Source organism: Meriones unguiculatus, chromosome 2 (assembly GCF_030254825.1).
Source record: "Meriones unguiculatus strain TT.TT164.6M chromosome 2, Bangor_MerUng_6.1, whole genome shotgun sequence".
Taxonomy (NCBI): domain Eukaryota; kingdom Metazoa; phylum Chordata; class Mammalia; order Rodentia; family Muridae; genus Meriones; species Meriones unguiculatus.
In genome coordinates this window covers 184,781,451-184,797,746 of record NC_083350.1, presented here as the reverse complement: position 1 = coordinate 184,797,746, position 16,296 = coordinate 184,781,451, and the positions used below count along the sequence as shown (strand labels likewise).

The 16,296-nt window shown below is 38.2% G+C and overlaps 1 protein-coding gene across 4 annotated transcripts in view; it reads left to right on the top strand.

Annotated features, from left to right (window-relative positions):
* The window catches only part of Glrb (glycine receptor beta), a 69,868-nt gene extending 55,275 nt beyond the window's left edge, over positions 1-14,593 (top strand). For all 4 annotated transcript variants that reach the window (XM_060378481.1, XM_021660329.2, XM_060378480.1 and 1 more), the window contains 3 exons: positions 2,705-2,857; positions 6,366-6,658; positions 12,926-14,593. In XM_060378481.1, the coding sequence (XP_060234464.1) occupies positions 2,705-2,857; positions 6,366-6,658; positions 12,926-13,222 (743 nt within the window). In that variant the 3' untranslated portion in view covers positions 13,223-14,593. The remainder of the gene's footprint in view (positions 1-2,704; positions 2,858-6,365; positions 6,659-12,925) is intronic.
* The last annotated feature ends 1,703 nt before the right edge of the window (positions 14,594-16,296 follow it).

The window sequence follows — 16,296 nt, the reverse complement described above, 5'->3', positions numbered from 1 at the left end:
AATATAAAATACATTGATGAGATTATATATTTTTATGGGTAGACCTTAAAGTAAATTATAAGATACATCATAAATACAATTGTAAATAGTTGTTGAATTTAAATGGTAAAAAGTGAAAGTTTCTTATTTTTTAGAAGGAAATAAGCACATTGCTGCAAAGAAATGGCTTAGAGGATTGCTCTAGAGGTCCTGTGAAGTGCTTTGGTTTTTTTTTTTTTTTTTTTTTACTTAGTCATGAATAAGACCTTATAATCCTATTAGCTACAAAAGCCAGCAACAACGTGCTTCTGACTAACATACTTTGAGCATTTACCATATTTCAGATTCTTTATGAATATTTATGTAAATCAGAAGTAAAACATGCAGTATTCAGATATTTGTGAAACTTTGTAAAAATTAGATAGTTCAAAATATATGTGACACTAACCCTGCAGACTTGTATGAAACTACACACACATGTACATATATATTTACATATACACGTGGTATTGGGCAAGTTTGAAGTTATAAAGGAATTCTGAGATAGCAATAATTTTACTGAAATTATACTGCTCCATACATAACTAACAGATAGTGAAGAATTTGGGAATGCAAAATGAAAATGCTTAAATTGACTGCGTAAATGAATAATGAAAGAAAATGACACAGGAAATAGAAAGTAAATTGAAATTTCCCAATGCACATTTATATCAATTAGCTGCCCACCTGCCTCTCATAAATATAACAGACTAGAGAAAGATCAAAAAGATCAAGAAATGTTTCTCATAAAACTTTATGAAGCAAATCACTATAATATCCAGCATGCATTTTACTGCTAGATGCATCGACAGCTCATGAAGTCCCCTAGTGAGGGCCTTTATGAAAGTACATGATGGAGCTTTGCTTTAAAACACATGTCATATGGCACTCAGTCGGGCTGTCTTTAAGCAAAGTGAGGTGGAATGTAAACTTTTACTTTAAATTATGCTACTTTATAGTGACTAATACTGCTATAGAAAGAATAAACATTTATATATTATATATTCTCTCTCTATATATGGTGACCAGAGAAGCTTCATACTCATACATATAATTTACTTAGAAGTACATATGTATTGTTCTTTGTTTCACATGCAGTAGGTGAATGAGTAAGTGATATTGTTACAAAGTGATATTGCTACTGTGTAAGTGATATTGTTATGAAGCAAGGTACTTTGAGCATCATATTCTAGGAAGCACTATGAGCCTTTTTAAATGTATCCCTTGTAGGCATAAAATGTTTTCTGATCTTATGAAAGGTTGTACTTTTGAAATATTGCCATGATCATTGGCTGAGAGCATATGGTTTTGTTATCAGGGGAGGAAGTTAAAATGGGTGCTGGGATAGAGAGGGAGTACTTCGTTCACTTTTCCCCTCATGTCATAAAACCTGTGAATAATATACTATATCGCTTTTTTAAAATGAATTTGAAACTAGAAAGCTGCATGTTTTGTCTCTGAGATTTTATTTAGCATTTGCTACCCTTCTTACCCACTGTTTGGTTTTGATCCATCTTGATGTTTTCACCTTTCTAATTTCCCTGAGACCACATTGAGCATAATTCACAATATGAGCAGAATAGCTTTCTCCTATAATTTAAGAGGATTGTGAATACTCTTTTAAAGTCAACATTTAAGACCCTATTGTATGGAAATCCTACTGAATAGCCATTATGAACATTATTTTAATTTTTGGAAGATGTTTGTTTTCCCAATTAGAATGACTCGTGAAATATTACTTTTTAATTATAAGACTGTAGAACATAACATCATCCTTCCATTATTATTTCACTTGCGTATTGCTCATTTGCTTGTTTCAACATTTTAAAGTGATTATGCACAGTGTCTACTGAAAACAACAGGAGATCATTTAACCTTTGGTATTTGTACGTAATCTTACTTTTATTAAGTGGTAAATGCCATTTCTCTCCAAATTAACTCTTTTCATTGGTGTTGGTGAGGCATACCTGTAATTCCAGAATGCTGAGGCAGAAGACTTACAAGTGTGAGGTCAGCCTGGCCTCTATAGAGTATCAGGCTCAAAATAATTAAGCCTGTTAAACAATAAGCATTATATGTAATATAATTGTATATTTTGTCAGCTTGAGAGCCTTGGAGAGTGGGAGGGAGGACAGTGGAACTTCCTGTCTTCCCAGTGCACAACCCTTGTGTGGTCACTGAAAACCTCAGTCCTTGTTCTCCCTACTGTTTACTTGAGTGCTTACCTAAAGTCTTGAGGGTTAACTGTGCCTGTGAGCTCCTGCAGACTGACATGGTACTCACCAGATGTGGATCACATGGCTGAAAGTGAGGCTGACGGCACAATCCCAGTGTGTTCCCTTTTACAGTGAAAGTGAGGTATGATTCGAGCCTCACAGGCTCATCTGCTGTGCTGGCGCCTCTGAGGAGGGAAAGTTGCAGGGTTGTAGACTCTCATACAAACTTAAAGCCCAGATTTGACAAAGAGCAACACAGTAGCAAGCTCTGCTCCTTGGTACCATGGTGAGGTTGTGGGGGTCAGGGAAAGTGGGTCCCACCCTCTTTATAAAATGTTACCCACTGAAGGAAAACTCTTGGCAGTGATTGCTTTGTAAAACTGTCAGAAGTGGAAGTGCCCTGTTCCTTGCAGGCCCTTCTAACTTGTGGTTCAGTGTGGGTCTGACCCTCCAAACTGTCCCTTTGACAGGTTACTACACTTGCGTGGAAGTGATATTCACGCTGAGGAGGCAGGTTGGCTTCTACATGATGGGCGTATACGCACCGACTCTGCTGATTGTGGTTCTCTCCTGGCTCTCTTTCTGGATCAACCCTGACGCCAGTGCTGCCAGGGTGCCCCTGGGTAAGCCTCCCTGCTTCTCTGCCACCATGACTGTGGGGCCTGATTGAGCATCTTATCCTGAAAATGCGAGTCTCCATATGTTCTAAATGCAACAAGTGGAAATTACACACTCTTAATTCCTTTTAGAGCATAATAAAAGTGTCATGTGTGAACTACCCTCAGGCTTTGTGTTTAAGGTGTATGTGTATATGGAATATAAGTGAACACTTGTTGGACTTGGGTCTTCTCCTCAAGACTTCATATGGAATGCATGCAAATATTTCAAAGTCTATAAACTCCAAAACTGGAAAGCCTTCTGGTCAAAGGCTTTCCAAAAAAAGGATACTAAACTATGCCCTTATATGCTAAATTTATCAGCAGCTACCTTGAAGCAGGGAGTTTAGAAGTGAAAGCTGCCTGTTGTTTGAGGAGAGGTTTTCTTCAATATTTGACACTGATCTACATTTTCTCAGTGTTTATGCAGTTGGTAATTGAGTTTTTTCTTTGCCTGTTCTGAGAACTTTGCAGTGGTTGATTCACTCTATTTTTTTCCAGTAAGTACGTATTGATTGGATATACTCATGTGCAACTAAAATATTAAGTCTTCAGTAATGCTGAAGTTCAAAACATGGTGGGAGTCATTCTAGATAATATACAACATACATTGCAGTCTCAGAGGAGATGAAATCATATGCTGCTTACTTGATAGCTCATCAGGATTGCCAGCTTGCATGATAGTATCCTTCGTGTGTGGCAGGCTTTCCTGGCTAGCTTTGTGTAGCTGTGCTCTACTCATGCGCACACAGTGACAAGGGCACAAGACGGTGAGCATCTTTTCATCTCTATGTGGCATATGGGTGTCTTACTATTATTTATTATTTAAAAATTACTTAGTATCATTTAAGTGCTGTTTCTCTTCGCTTGTGATGCTCATGTGCTCCAACTTATTCTTTTTAAGGCTAGTGATAAAGAAATAACATTATCTAGTCATTTGAAAACTGTATTTATCTATTTTTTTAAAGTATTTGCTTTGGTTGGAAAGGAAGCTTAGTGGTAAGGAACATGCAAAGTCCTGGGTTCCATCCCCAGTAACTTCTGCATCCTCTTCCACAAAACAGTGTTGCCTGAGAAAATAAGCAAGAACTGTCTCTGTGAAGAAAGTAGGTAAATGTCACAATGTAAATATTAGTGCCATGAGAGTTGGACTAGGGAAATGTTTGGAACTCTTCCATTTACTGTGTTTTCTGAATCTCTCCAGAACCTCACATAGGTAAAACTCTGGATTACATGGTGCTTCATCAAGTGATGGGATGATACATTTGGGTTTCTTTCTTCCTCCAAAAAGGTCTTGGGTTTCTGAAATTATTGAAGGGAATGAATGAAACACAGTTATGTGTGTATATGACCACATGTGCGTATGTCTGTGTGTATTTGTGTGTGTGTGTCAGAGGGGTTCTGGAGAATGAGTTCAGGTGGTAGTAAGTCTTGGTAAATGCCTTTGTAGCAACTGATCTGTGTCATTTATTACATAAAATATAGATTTTTAAATAATAAAAAACAGAGAAGCAATGAAAATGACGTTATATTGAAATGAGCAATTTGATCAAAGTTGATGAAGCAACCATAAAGCTTAAGTCTTTATCCGGTTTTCTGTGTGTGGCATTTGTGTGTGTGCACAGTTGTGCGAGCTGTGTGTGCACATGAAGAAGCCAGAAGCAAACACTGGGTATGTCCTTTTATCACTTCCACTTCATTCTTTTAAGTCACTGTCATTGATTGGAGCACATGACTAGGCTGTTCTGCTTGTCTCTATTTTCCAGGGCTGAAATGCAGGCATGGGCCACCGTCCTACCATAAGAGCCAGGGATCAAAGCCCAGGCCCTCATGCTCACACACCAGGCACTGTATATGCTGAGTCTATAATTAATAATTGAAAGTGTGTATAAGTTTATCCTAGAGGTTATGTATATGTAACCATGCACACATATATATGCAATACATTTGTATATTATTATATGGCTGACGAGGTACTTTGGGATGTTTAAATAGCTTCAATGCATTTAAATTTTCTTGCAAAGAAGCAGACACCAAACAAATATAATATATACTTTATAAGATAGTGAAGTGATATAAAGAAGAGCAACATGCTTGTCAGAAAAAATCTTAAGAAGAGTTAATTCTGACAAAAGAAAGCAAGTGAAGAAATGAAAGTACCTCATGCCACTACCTAGGAGAGAAGGAAACAAGGACTTGAGTCTAGAGCATTAGTAACAGTGAGAGCTGGCCAGCTGGCCACTTCTAAATCTTCTCCGTTGTTAAGGTTCTTGCCAAATGGGAAGCTCCTTGAAGGACTTTTATTATCAGACTCCAAGTTTGATTAGTTTCAACATCAATCCCTGCCTAATTTCTTGTTGAGTGACTGGTGCAGGAAAGGTAGAAACAAGGAGAGCAGTTAGGAGATGGGTCATGACTACAACTAACAGCCGTTTAGGGTAATAGTTGATAATATCCTAGACTTCCACATAAATATTCCACTGACAGTTTAAAAACCGATGAGACCTATGTGGACTTCAAAAATTTACAGTTCACAGTGTTATGCTTGAAATAGTAAGTTAGATAGCAATCAAGTCATTATTCCCAAAATGGTGAGGATCTATGCAAAAACAAAACAAACAAACAAACAAACAAAAACAACCAATAGGAGGACTCACTGTGTCCAGGGAAGCTGAGGGTAGTGTCTGGACTGACAGCCTCTTGCTCTGGACATTGCTGGAGGTTTCCTTACTCACAGTGAGTACTGTGGCTGTGCCAGCAAATCACCATCACCTTCCCGGTGATAGGAAAGCAGGAAGGAAGAAAAGGAAGAGTGGTGAGGTTAGAAAGACAATTCACCTTTGGAATTTTATGAGTGCTTAAATTGTCATGTATTACATAAACCTAATTACCTTATGTTGATTACATGTGTTTGCATGTATTGCTGGTTTCTCATCTAAAGTTAGCATTTTCTATAGCAGGATCATATTCCTTTTCTTAAAAGACTGAGATTTTCTTTCCAAAATTAACAGGAATGCTCTATGCTTTATCTTCTCTGTTACTTTGTAAATAAAACAAAACAACCAACAAACAAAAACTTACCAAAAAGTTATGTGCCCTCTTCTTATTCATGGGTGAAAATTACTCCTACAAGTAAAATCTCTCCATGAAACAAGCTGAGAAATTTAAACTCATCTAAACACTGTGCTCTGTGATTTACTAAGACACTCTTGAGTGGTTCCAGGCACCATTAATCCTCAAATCAGAATTCATGTTGTGCTTTCAAAACTTTGTCCAAATCTGTTTTTAAAGTGATGCATGTTTACGAATGTTTTCCAACCACAATTCCTGCTTCATGCGGTACCTTGTATTTTTTCCAGTCTTTGATCTCGAAGGTCAGCCGACAGTGGCTTGTGGTCTGTTATTGCGATAGTGGATGCGCGGTGTTTGTAAGGCCTCTCCCAGGGACTAACGCCACCGCTTCTCCTGTTGCCAGGCATCTTCTCCGTGCTCAGCTTGGCCTCGGAGTGCACCACCCTCGCGGCCGAGCTTCCCAAGGTGTCCTATGTGAAGGCGCTGGACGTGTGGCTCATCGCTTGCCTGCTTTTCGGGTTCGCCTCCCTCGTGGAGTACGCGGTTGTCCAGGTGATGTTGAACAATCCCAAAAGGGTTGAGGCCGAGAAAGCCAGAATCGCCAAGGCCGAGCAAGCAGACGGTAAAGGTGCAAACGCAGCTAAGAAGAACCCCGCGAATGGCACAGGGACCCCTGTTCACATCAGCACTTTGCAGGTAAGGCCCGAGTGAACCGTGGAAGCCCATCCTCTTCTTTCAGGGAGAGAGCAAGTGAACAAACCAGTGGAACTGGCCTTTATTCTCTATAGACGGAAAGGAACTGAGTCCAGGGCAGGTTTTGTCGGGTATATTCAGAAAGCACGTGAAACGTGTCAAAGATTACCTAGGAAAATCTAATGTCTTAAAATTCTTGAAAACTGTCCACTTTTAAAATCACGGCTTCATTTTGATTCTCATCATTGAATGGAGAGATGTTTCCAGCGTCTATATATCACTATTGATTCTCATTTTATAAACTTTAGTGAGAAGCCAAGGGACTTATGGGGCTGCGCAGACTATCTGCCAGTTCTGAGGCTTGGAGAGCCAAGTACGCTCTTTTCTGTTCCCACCGAGTTAGGGAGCTTCCATAGCTTGCCAGAGGTCACTTACTGACTAGATGACTGGCTCACAGGGACTCTGCAAACCATTAAGGGTCTTTCTAGCCCATCCATCACAGCTAGAGAAGAACTAACTAGTCTTTCTGTGCTTGGCCCTATCTTGTCAAGTGTAATTGCCTTAAAAATGTACTCAATTAGCTAGGTGCAGTGGTACACACCTTAATCTCAACACTTGGAGGAGGCAGAGGCAGAGGTCAAGGCAGAGGCAAGCAGATCTCTGTGAGTTGGAGGCCAGCCTTATCTACAAAGCGAGTCCAGGACAGCCAAGGCTAAACCAGAGAAACTCTGTCTTGAAAAAACAAAAAGAGAAACAAAACAAAACAAAACTAAACAAAATGGACTCAAGTAATTGGTTCCAGAATAACCGCTGCTTGAAAGTTAACTGCACCCTTACCACAGAGCCCTGCTTGATGTTCACTTTTTGTGAAGAAATTCAGCCAGAAGGCCATTTCCAGAGAGCTCATGCTGATACACTGTCCAGAAGGAAGGAGCTAGCCGTCCCCAGCGGTGAACACTGCCTACTCTGACCATGTTCTGGCCCCATAATCCTCTAGGTGCTGACCCCCACTTCCCTCTGACCTGGAATTCTAGAAAATACGCTACAAATGGAATGTTTGGATCATAGACCAAACTAATTCTTCCTGTATTGCATATCTTGTGGCATTTTGTTTTGTCTTTTGTTGTTGGTCTTTTAATTCAGTGCACTCATTTTTAAAGCTTAAAGCTCCAACCCTCTGCCTATCTGTAGCTTCGGCATTGAGAGAAGCTTCTTTCTACCATGTGACCTTTTTTACTCTATTATACTCCTGAAGGAGAAGTGATTCTTTTGTGCAGAATGCCATGACTGGAGTCATCCTGTGCTGTAACTCCCTCTTCTCCATCAATCATGTCTGCAACACATGTGAAGCAAGTTTCTTACAGCCAGCATTGTTGATGTATAAATTCTACTCTGCCACTCTCTTATGTTTTGATTGGCTATATTGAACAGTTGTATTATTGTGTTAATTGACACTTTGAGACCTCAGTATACATTTGTTGTTATTTACCATTATTTTTGTTGTTGTTTTCTTTTTCCTACATTCGCATGATATAACTAAGTTACAGAATTCCATCTTGAAATGTCAATATTTTATGTGTACCCCTTTATACATTACTTTAATGGCTGCTTTACATAGTATAATATGAAATTATAACTTATGAAATTATGATCTATAGGTGACATAATCTTACTAGTTTGTGTGATATGAGAAAATGTTAGTTCCCTTTGTGTGTGTGTGAGAGAGAGAGAGAGAGAAAGAGAGAGAGATTACTGTATTCTTTCTTATACCCTACTGTTTCAAGGTTATATTTTATTGTTTGTTTGTTTGTTTCAGAATTTCTTTATCCACTATTTTGAGTGGTGTGCTGGTGAACTCTGTTTTCTGCCATCTGCTTTGTTTTCTTTATTCTAATGGCTGTTCTTCTTGGTTATGGGACTATAGGGAAACAGTTAATTTCATTTAGCATCTAACAAGTATGATGATCCTTCTTTCTTCTTCCATAGCTTTTCATGGAAAATAAACATTGCAGTTCTTTTTTCTGTAGTTAATGAAACTAATCACTAGATTTCAATAAGATTGCTTTCCTTACACTTAGAGAAGAATGGCGTTTTTAGACTTCACCCTTCATAAATTCTTTCCTCTGCTCTTGCATTTTCCTCTTGATACAGCTATGGTTTTTCTGACTTGCTACTCACTTTTCAGGTTCAGATGGCTAGCTGGTATGTATGAACATGTTTTCTGTGGCAGCTCCTAGTTCTTAATGAGGTAATCTGGGTTTTCATTTTTAAAAGCATATTGGTAATAGCTCTCTGAAGCATTTTTACCATAAATGCTTTAGTATTATTCCCAATTTTTAAAGATTTGACATCTTGGATTTGGTATTTCTCATGTCTTTTTATTCATGTTGAGGTATTCCCTAGAGTGGCTGTCAAAGACTTTTTCGGATCATGAGCCTATGAGTCATGTTTAAAGCATGTGCTATCAGGGGCATGGAGAGGATGGATGCATAACTACTCTGGGGAAGTAAAAACCTGGGTTTACATTAGTGCGAGAGAGTTCCTTTCTCTTACTGGGTAGAGAGGGAGGGCTCAGTTCTCTATGTGGTCTGCATCGATGCAGCACATGGGGACCTTGAGACTGCTTGGCCTCCATTCTCCCCAGGCTCCTAAGGTGCACCCCATTGTGGAAGAGGAGAATTCTGTAGGTTGAAAGTGTATGCTCCCTGCCTAGTCAGAATCTGAAGAGGTATCTTGCATTACTGATATTCAGGGAATAGAGTCCTGGTTCTGTGCATGGCGTTGTCTCATTCCTTCTCACACAGAAGGCCCTTCTGTGGGGTTGTGGGCTTTCTGACTACACACTTGAAAGATGGCAGCTCCAGTCCCCCCACAGCTTTTGTTAGTGTATGTAGAAAAATTACTATTTCGTGAGTGTTTCTCTGTACAAGAGAGAGAGAGAGAGAGAGAGAGAGAGAGAGAGAGAGAGAGAGAGAGAGAGAGATTTGGCTGGATTAGATAATAGGTCATCAGCTCAACATTTTCTGCAGTGTTGGGTTGTTCTTTCTTTGTCCTTTGTGTGGACAAAGCAGGCTCACTTGGGTAATTTTTTCTGTACCTTTTGGGTATTTATAGGGGTCACCATCTTAAGCTACCTTTCAGAAACATGTGAGGCAAAAGATAATGGAAGACTGAATCACTGTGTGGCTGCTTGTGTTTAGAGGCTCAGGATCTGGCCCTGCCCTGTACCTTTATGTGGTCTTTGAAATAGTTTCTTCCTTCTCCTCTCCTTCTGTCCCTCCTCCCTTTCCCTCTGCCTTCCTCTTCCTTACTTCTCCCACCTTAGCATTTCCTTCTTTAAATATGCTGCACTGTCCTTTCCAGTGCACTGTTCATTTCTTTGCCTCCTGCTGCTGCTTCTTTTAAAGTCTCTGGCTATAAAACAGCTTTTCATGGAACTGAGTGGGAGGAAAAGAAGTCCAAGTCTGCTTTCTCCTCCTGCAAGCAGAGGTCCAAGGTGGTTCTCAGACCCTCCAAACCTGCTATTTCCCCACCTCACCCGACGCTAACGATTAAAGACACTCATTAGCGCACTATGATTTTGCTTTTTGTCTTTTCCTTTCTTTTCTCTTTTTCAGTTTATATTTCTGAGCCGATTAGTCGGTGTTTTCCAGCGGGGCTTCCATTGTTAGCTTCCTGAGAGCTATGATTACAGGCTTAAGACACCACACCTTCTTTAACACTTTCCTAACTTTTATCTTGCACTAGGGAAGTCATTTTCAGAGAAATTGTAGTTCTCTTCCCCAGCATTTGACCTTAGTCTCTGTTGCTAACAGCACTGAGCAGAGCTAGGGGACTGCAGGAGACACTAAAGAGCTCCTTTGCGCCTGAAGTGTGTGTTTATTTCTCACTTACAGAAATGCAAACGGGAGCCATGGGGACTCTTGCATTGTGGGGAGATGTTCACATGTCATTTTGTTACTGCAGTCACCTCCCATTCTGTTCTTATTTCTCTGTCAGTGTTGGACCTTCTCCCATGTTGGCCCTCTGTCTGTGTTGAGCCTCCTGTCACTCCATTGTCATTTCTCTGTTGGTAACCGGATATCCAAAATATGTTACTATTAATATGCCCACCAAGTTTACAGTAATCTATAACTTGGTTAGTTCACAAAGTTGGAACATATTAACATGTGAAATGAAAAAAAAAATTAACTATGTTTCAATGTGTTTTGCTTTTCAAAACACAACAAATTTCCAAGTAATTTTAATCAGGTAATGTGTCACTAATTTTTAGTCTAAATATGAAGTATCAGGGTATGTAGAAAACAGCCCAAGCAGTCATAAGAGTTTAGTAAAGCAACAAATTTATTTGAATTAGGCAGCAGATACTGACCCTCAGGGACAACTTCATAGACTCGAAACTGACTGTGTCTTTGAAGATTCATCTTAGTAAGTATTTAAGCACATGACCAAATCCTAGTGCATTCAGGCTGCTACTGAATATCAATCAGGGCTGCAGAACAGATCTGGGAGCTGCGACCATGAAGAGCAATCATACAGCATTTTAAAGGATGGAGCACTGTCCAAACATACACAAGTAGTTGAGCAAGGAAGTAAACAATTTAAAATATAATGGTGTGCTTGCTAAAGAAAAGTATGACTAAAAACATAAAAACATAATCAAGATCTCAGTAGGAGAGTTTTAAGAAAATATAATTGTGCCCCTTAAGCAAAATTATGTTTTCATCCATATATTTGGCTTTTGGGTTCCTTTTAATAAAAGCAAAAATATGGTGCTATTTTAGCCAGTTTTCAATATTTTGGTAATTAATGTATTTTTTTTCTACTTATTTGTTTTTCTTTTCATTCATAAAAACAGCTTTAGACCCTCTGTTGTTACTATTCACCTTTTCCTAACACTTCACACCTGTCATACAAAATGATTTTATGAATAAAAGACAAAAGTTCCCATGCTCACAATTTTTAATAATTTTAATAAACAAAAGCCGATGTTTGATCATAGCTGTTTCTTTATGGTAAGGCTATGCTTTAAAAATTAGCACTGATTTAGATTCAGTAAAATCTGTCCAAATTGTGTCCTCTAATTATCTTTTTATTATCTATAGAAGACTTCTCATCTTTAGTTCTAGAAGCTCTACACAAAATGATTTGCTTTTACATGAACCACAAACGATTTTAGAGGCTAAGGTAGGGGCTCTTACAGTTGTGTCGGCAGCTCTATCCTTGCACTCCCTCCTGTCCGTTATTGGCACCTTGTAGAGGAGGCAGCGCGCAATGGCAGTGAATGAGACGTGCGGAAAGGAGCAGTGCAGAACGAGAATAAAGTCTTGAGCAGAACTGCTGTGTTACTGAGGTGGCTCTCATCCTTACTCACGGGATTAACTGCTGGAGATGACTTTTTTTTAATGAAATCTTTTGTCCTTCCCTGCGTTCATTTTATTTAATAATGAGTTTGATAAAAAAAATGTGTAAAATCTTTGATGAATGGAACAAAAAGAGACTTCCCTAATAGTGAGTGAGCCATGACCTGTTGAAAGAACTTGGAGGCTCCTTCCAAGGTTGGAGACCAGTCTCACTTCTTCTGCTGTGTCGTCATGGATGCTTTTCTTAGAGCACACATGGAGTGCATGGACCACGCCACTTGTTTAGAGCCTGGGAGCCCAGCAAAATGTCACGGAGCGTTTCCAGTGAATTGAGTGTGGGAAAGGGGCTGCTTCCAGAAATTTTTTTTAGTATTTTAGTGATTGTTATAATATTGAAATTATGCTTCCCTTACTGCTTTGATTAGACATTTAAGTCACCTACACTTTTTATGGCTGTGATTCAGAGGCTGACATCTTATTGCAGGACAAAAGGCTCTGTCATTAATTACCCAGCAGTTCTGTTCAGAAACAGGAAAGCAAAGACGAAGATTCTGAATTCACACTTATAGCAATATTTTCTGTGAACTCACTCCATATTGGACCAAGGACATATTTTTGCTTTTTTGGTATTTAAACTAAGAAAAGGCTTACAACTCCAATAGTAACCTGTTAATGTTGTTTCATTCTTTATTTCATAGTACAAATTAATAAAATGTCCAGTCAGTAGTTTTAGCTTTGTTATGTGGGCAAAATATCAGAGCCTTCTTAAATGTTTAATTGATCTGGTGTATGAATCAGTGGACTACTCTTCCTGCTAGCTCATAAACTCAGCTTTAAAATACCTTTTTGAAGCGATGTGGTATTTATAACTAAAAATTCTTACATCATCTTTAATCTTCATGCTCAGGTTGGTGAAACCAGATGCAAAAAAGTTTGCACTTCCAAGTCTGATCTGAGATCCAATGACTTCAGCATTGTTGGAAGCTTACCAAGAGATTTTGAATTATCCAATTATGACTGCTATGGGAAACCCATTGAAGTCAACAATGGACTTGGGAAATCACAGGCCAAGAACAACAAGAAGCCTCCGCCTGCCAAGCCTGTCATTCCAACAGCAGCCAAGCGCATTGACCTTTATGCAAGAGCATTATTTCCTTTCTGCTTCTTGTTCTTCAATGTTATATATTGGTCTATATATTTATGATAAACTGCTTCCATTTGTATGAAATACAATATCATTTCATTGTGACCAATGCAATTCATAATTGCTGATCTGTGAAAACTTTGCATTTTCATAGCAATATATTGCATTTTGGATGCCACTTAATTATAACAAAATACAGCACCTTATGTTGAATGGCAAGCATGACCCTAAAATGTCTGTTCTCAAACCATGAGATAGCTAGATAGATGTATGTATATTGAGCATAGTGCTTTAGGAATCAACGAAAAATAAGCATACTACATAATCTACATAATGTGCTCTTCAGCTACTGTAACTCTGTAACTGCAAATACTTCAAATAACCCTGATGATGTGCACGCTGACTCCTGTTATGTTCACCGTTCTACTATATATAGTATCTTACATTCCCTTCCTTGTAAGAAAGAAAGCCATCTTATTCTTAAACAATTTTCAACAGTATTATCACAGATTAAGCAAGATTGTATGACATATTGTTTAAAGTTTTTAAGAGAGGTAGATAGTAATAGTTATGCAGGTGCATTGAGAAATAAAGTCAAAATTATACATTTATAAAATCAGCTTATTTTTAAGTGTGCTTTTGTTGTCAAAATGCCAGACAATGGAACAGTAAGCATTGTGAAGGAAAGAGAATTCTGGGCTGGTATGAATGCATATTGAATTCTGGCTTCTGACAAAATACAAATAAATGATAGATGTATTAATTAAATATTTTGGATAAAGTAATTATTTAATCCACCTTAAAATTGAAATATATTTTCATGCCTTTTGTTTGTTGATACGGATAGCATTAAGCATCAGCCTTAAGATGAGTTGCACACATTTCAGATCTGAACAGAGTGGTGATGTGTGATGCCATATGACTGTTAGACTCGAGAGGAATGGTAAGCATTAACTTGAAATGGAAAAATTGTAATAACTGAAGGACTTAGCTTGTCTATTTTAGTAAAATGCGTCTATACTTCAAGTAATATTCATACTGTTTTGGGAACTTGTTTTTGTTTTTAATTGATTTGAATGTATTTGAATATGTTACAACATAATGATTTATAAATAATGTCTTTTATTTAAAGTTTAGACTTCACTTTTTCTTTGTGCTACAAGTCTAGACATTGCGGGGTGGGGGTACTGGCTTTATCTTGTTCCTACCTGAAAACAACTCCTAAGTCTCTTAAGACCCCATTATCTAACAGTGTCATAGTGTAACTGTTTATTTCTCTCTCAGCTAAAGTTCGCCTATCGGTAACTAGTCTGATGTAAACATAGACCATAAATCTATTTCACATTATTTGGAGTGCTTTTGTTCCTGTTGATAATTTGTACAGCCCATTCCTAAAATAACATATTAAAAGTATTATTTGTGCAATTACCATATGCAGTTCGCTGCTATTTGATTCATTTAATATTTTAACTTAAAAATATCCTCAGTGGTTATGAAGTTTTAAAATGGTGTATAGACTAGTCCTCTGTAGTCTTTTGGTACCATCCAGTTACGAAAGCATGACCATCTAAACAATTGTAAACTGGCACAAGTAAAACTGCTAATTAACTTCACGATTCTACCGAGACCTAGAGAAATATTAGTTTAACGGAATAGCTCAAACATGTATCATTTTAAGAAAATCTGTTCATAGTGATGTTTTCTTACATTAGATTTATAACTTGCTTTCGTAGTGGGGCTTTTGATCCAGGGTTTTAGATGTCTTATAGTGAAAGCAGTGTCATTATACAGACATGTATTAGTGAAAATAGTGGGAAAGGACTTTCTTCATGCAATCCAATGTGACAGCCTCTTAATATCAGACCATATCATTGGTCTACAGTCTCTCCCTGCTGTTTATGAGCTAAATGTGTAGAGGTTTTGTAAACCAGACACATCTGTTTAGGAGAGACACATGACATTGCTATCCTTGCCTTTTTCTCTCTCTTTCTTTTGCCCTTCCCAGGGTTTTTCCAGGGCAGTGGGATACCAACACTGACCTGATTTTTAAGTATTTCTAACCTCTGTCTGACTTTTGAATATGAAAAGTAATTTAACATATGAGCTTATAGAAAAAATCTTTTATTTAACCTAACATTATTTGAATTTTTCACATTATATGTGTCAGAATTCTTCCTAGGTGAAGACGTAAATTCACCTGTCTCAATTCTGCCTCCTCTCATTCTTGGGATGACTTTTGCCAAGAAGAAATGAAGTTTTGTTTTTTCTTTTCTTTTTTTTTGTTTTGTTTTGTTTTGTTTTCTACTACAGAACACTAGTACAATAGTTGTTTGTGTATGGATGTGGCTGTTTATGTGAGATGGATGCCCAATGTGACGGTGCTGACTTGAAAAACTTAGACACTTAAAACTCTACCGTGCTTCGTCACATGTTTCTGCTACAAGATGCTAATGTCTATTCTCACCAGGACAGGTTCATGCTCTCAAAGTGCAAGTGCCTACCCAATTTCAGGTTGCTGACCTATCTCTCTTTAAAGTTTTTTCACTTGACATCATTTCAGAATTTCCCAAGAACTTGAAAAATTACAAAGAATTGTGTGTGCCCTTGATCCAAAGTCTGCAAATACTCCTCCTTTCTCAGTTGTGCGGTGTTTCATTCCCATCGCTGTGTGTACATGAGAAGCTGCTTTTTAAGACTTTAAAGGGTAGACATGGTATCATTTTATCTATACAACTTAGTACACGTTTTCCAGATTGCAAGCACCTTTCATTTCAGGACCACAGTGGTAGAGTGAGTCCACATCAGGTAATTAGCACTCACAAAAGTATAAACTCTTAAAGCTACCTCCCTATTTTCTGTTACTCGCCTTCAGGGGCCAATCCGGATCACGTGTTTCACTTAATTGCCATGAAAACATTTTTTAAAAAACATTAATGGGGGCTGAAGAGATGGTCAGTGGTTAAGAATGTTTGCTGAACTTGCAAGAGGACCCTACCTCAGTTCTATAATCCATGTGCAGTAGTTCATGAATGCTTGTAACTCCCACCCCAAAGAATCTGAACCTCTTCTGGCCTCTGCAAGCCACCCATACATGGAAATCACGTACGCCTATACATAAATAAAAATATTTTTTT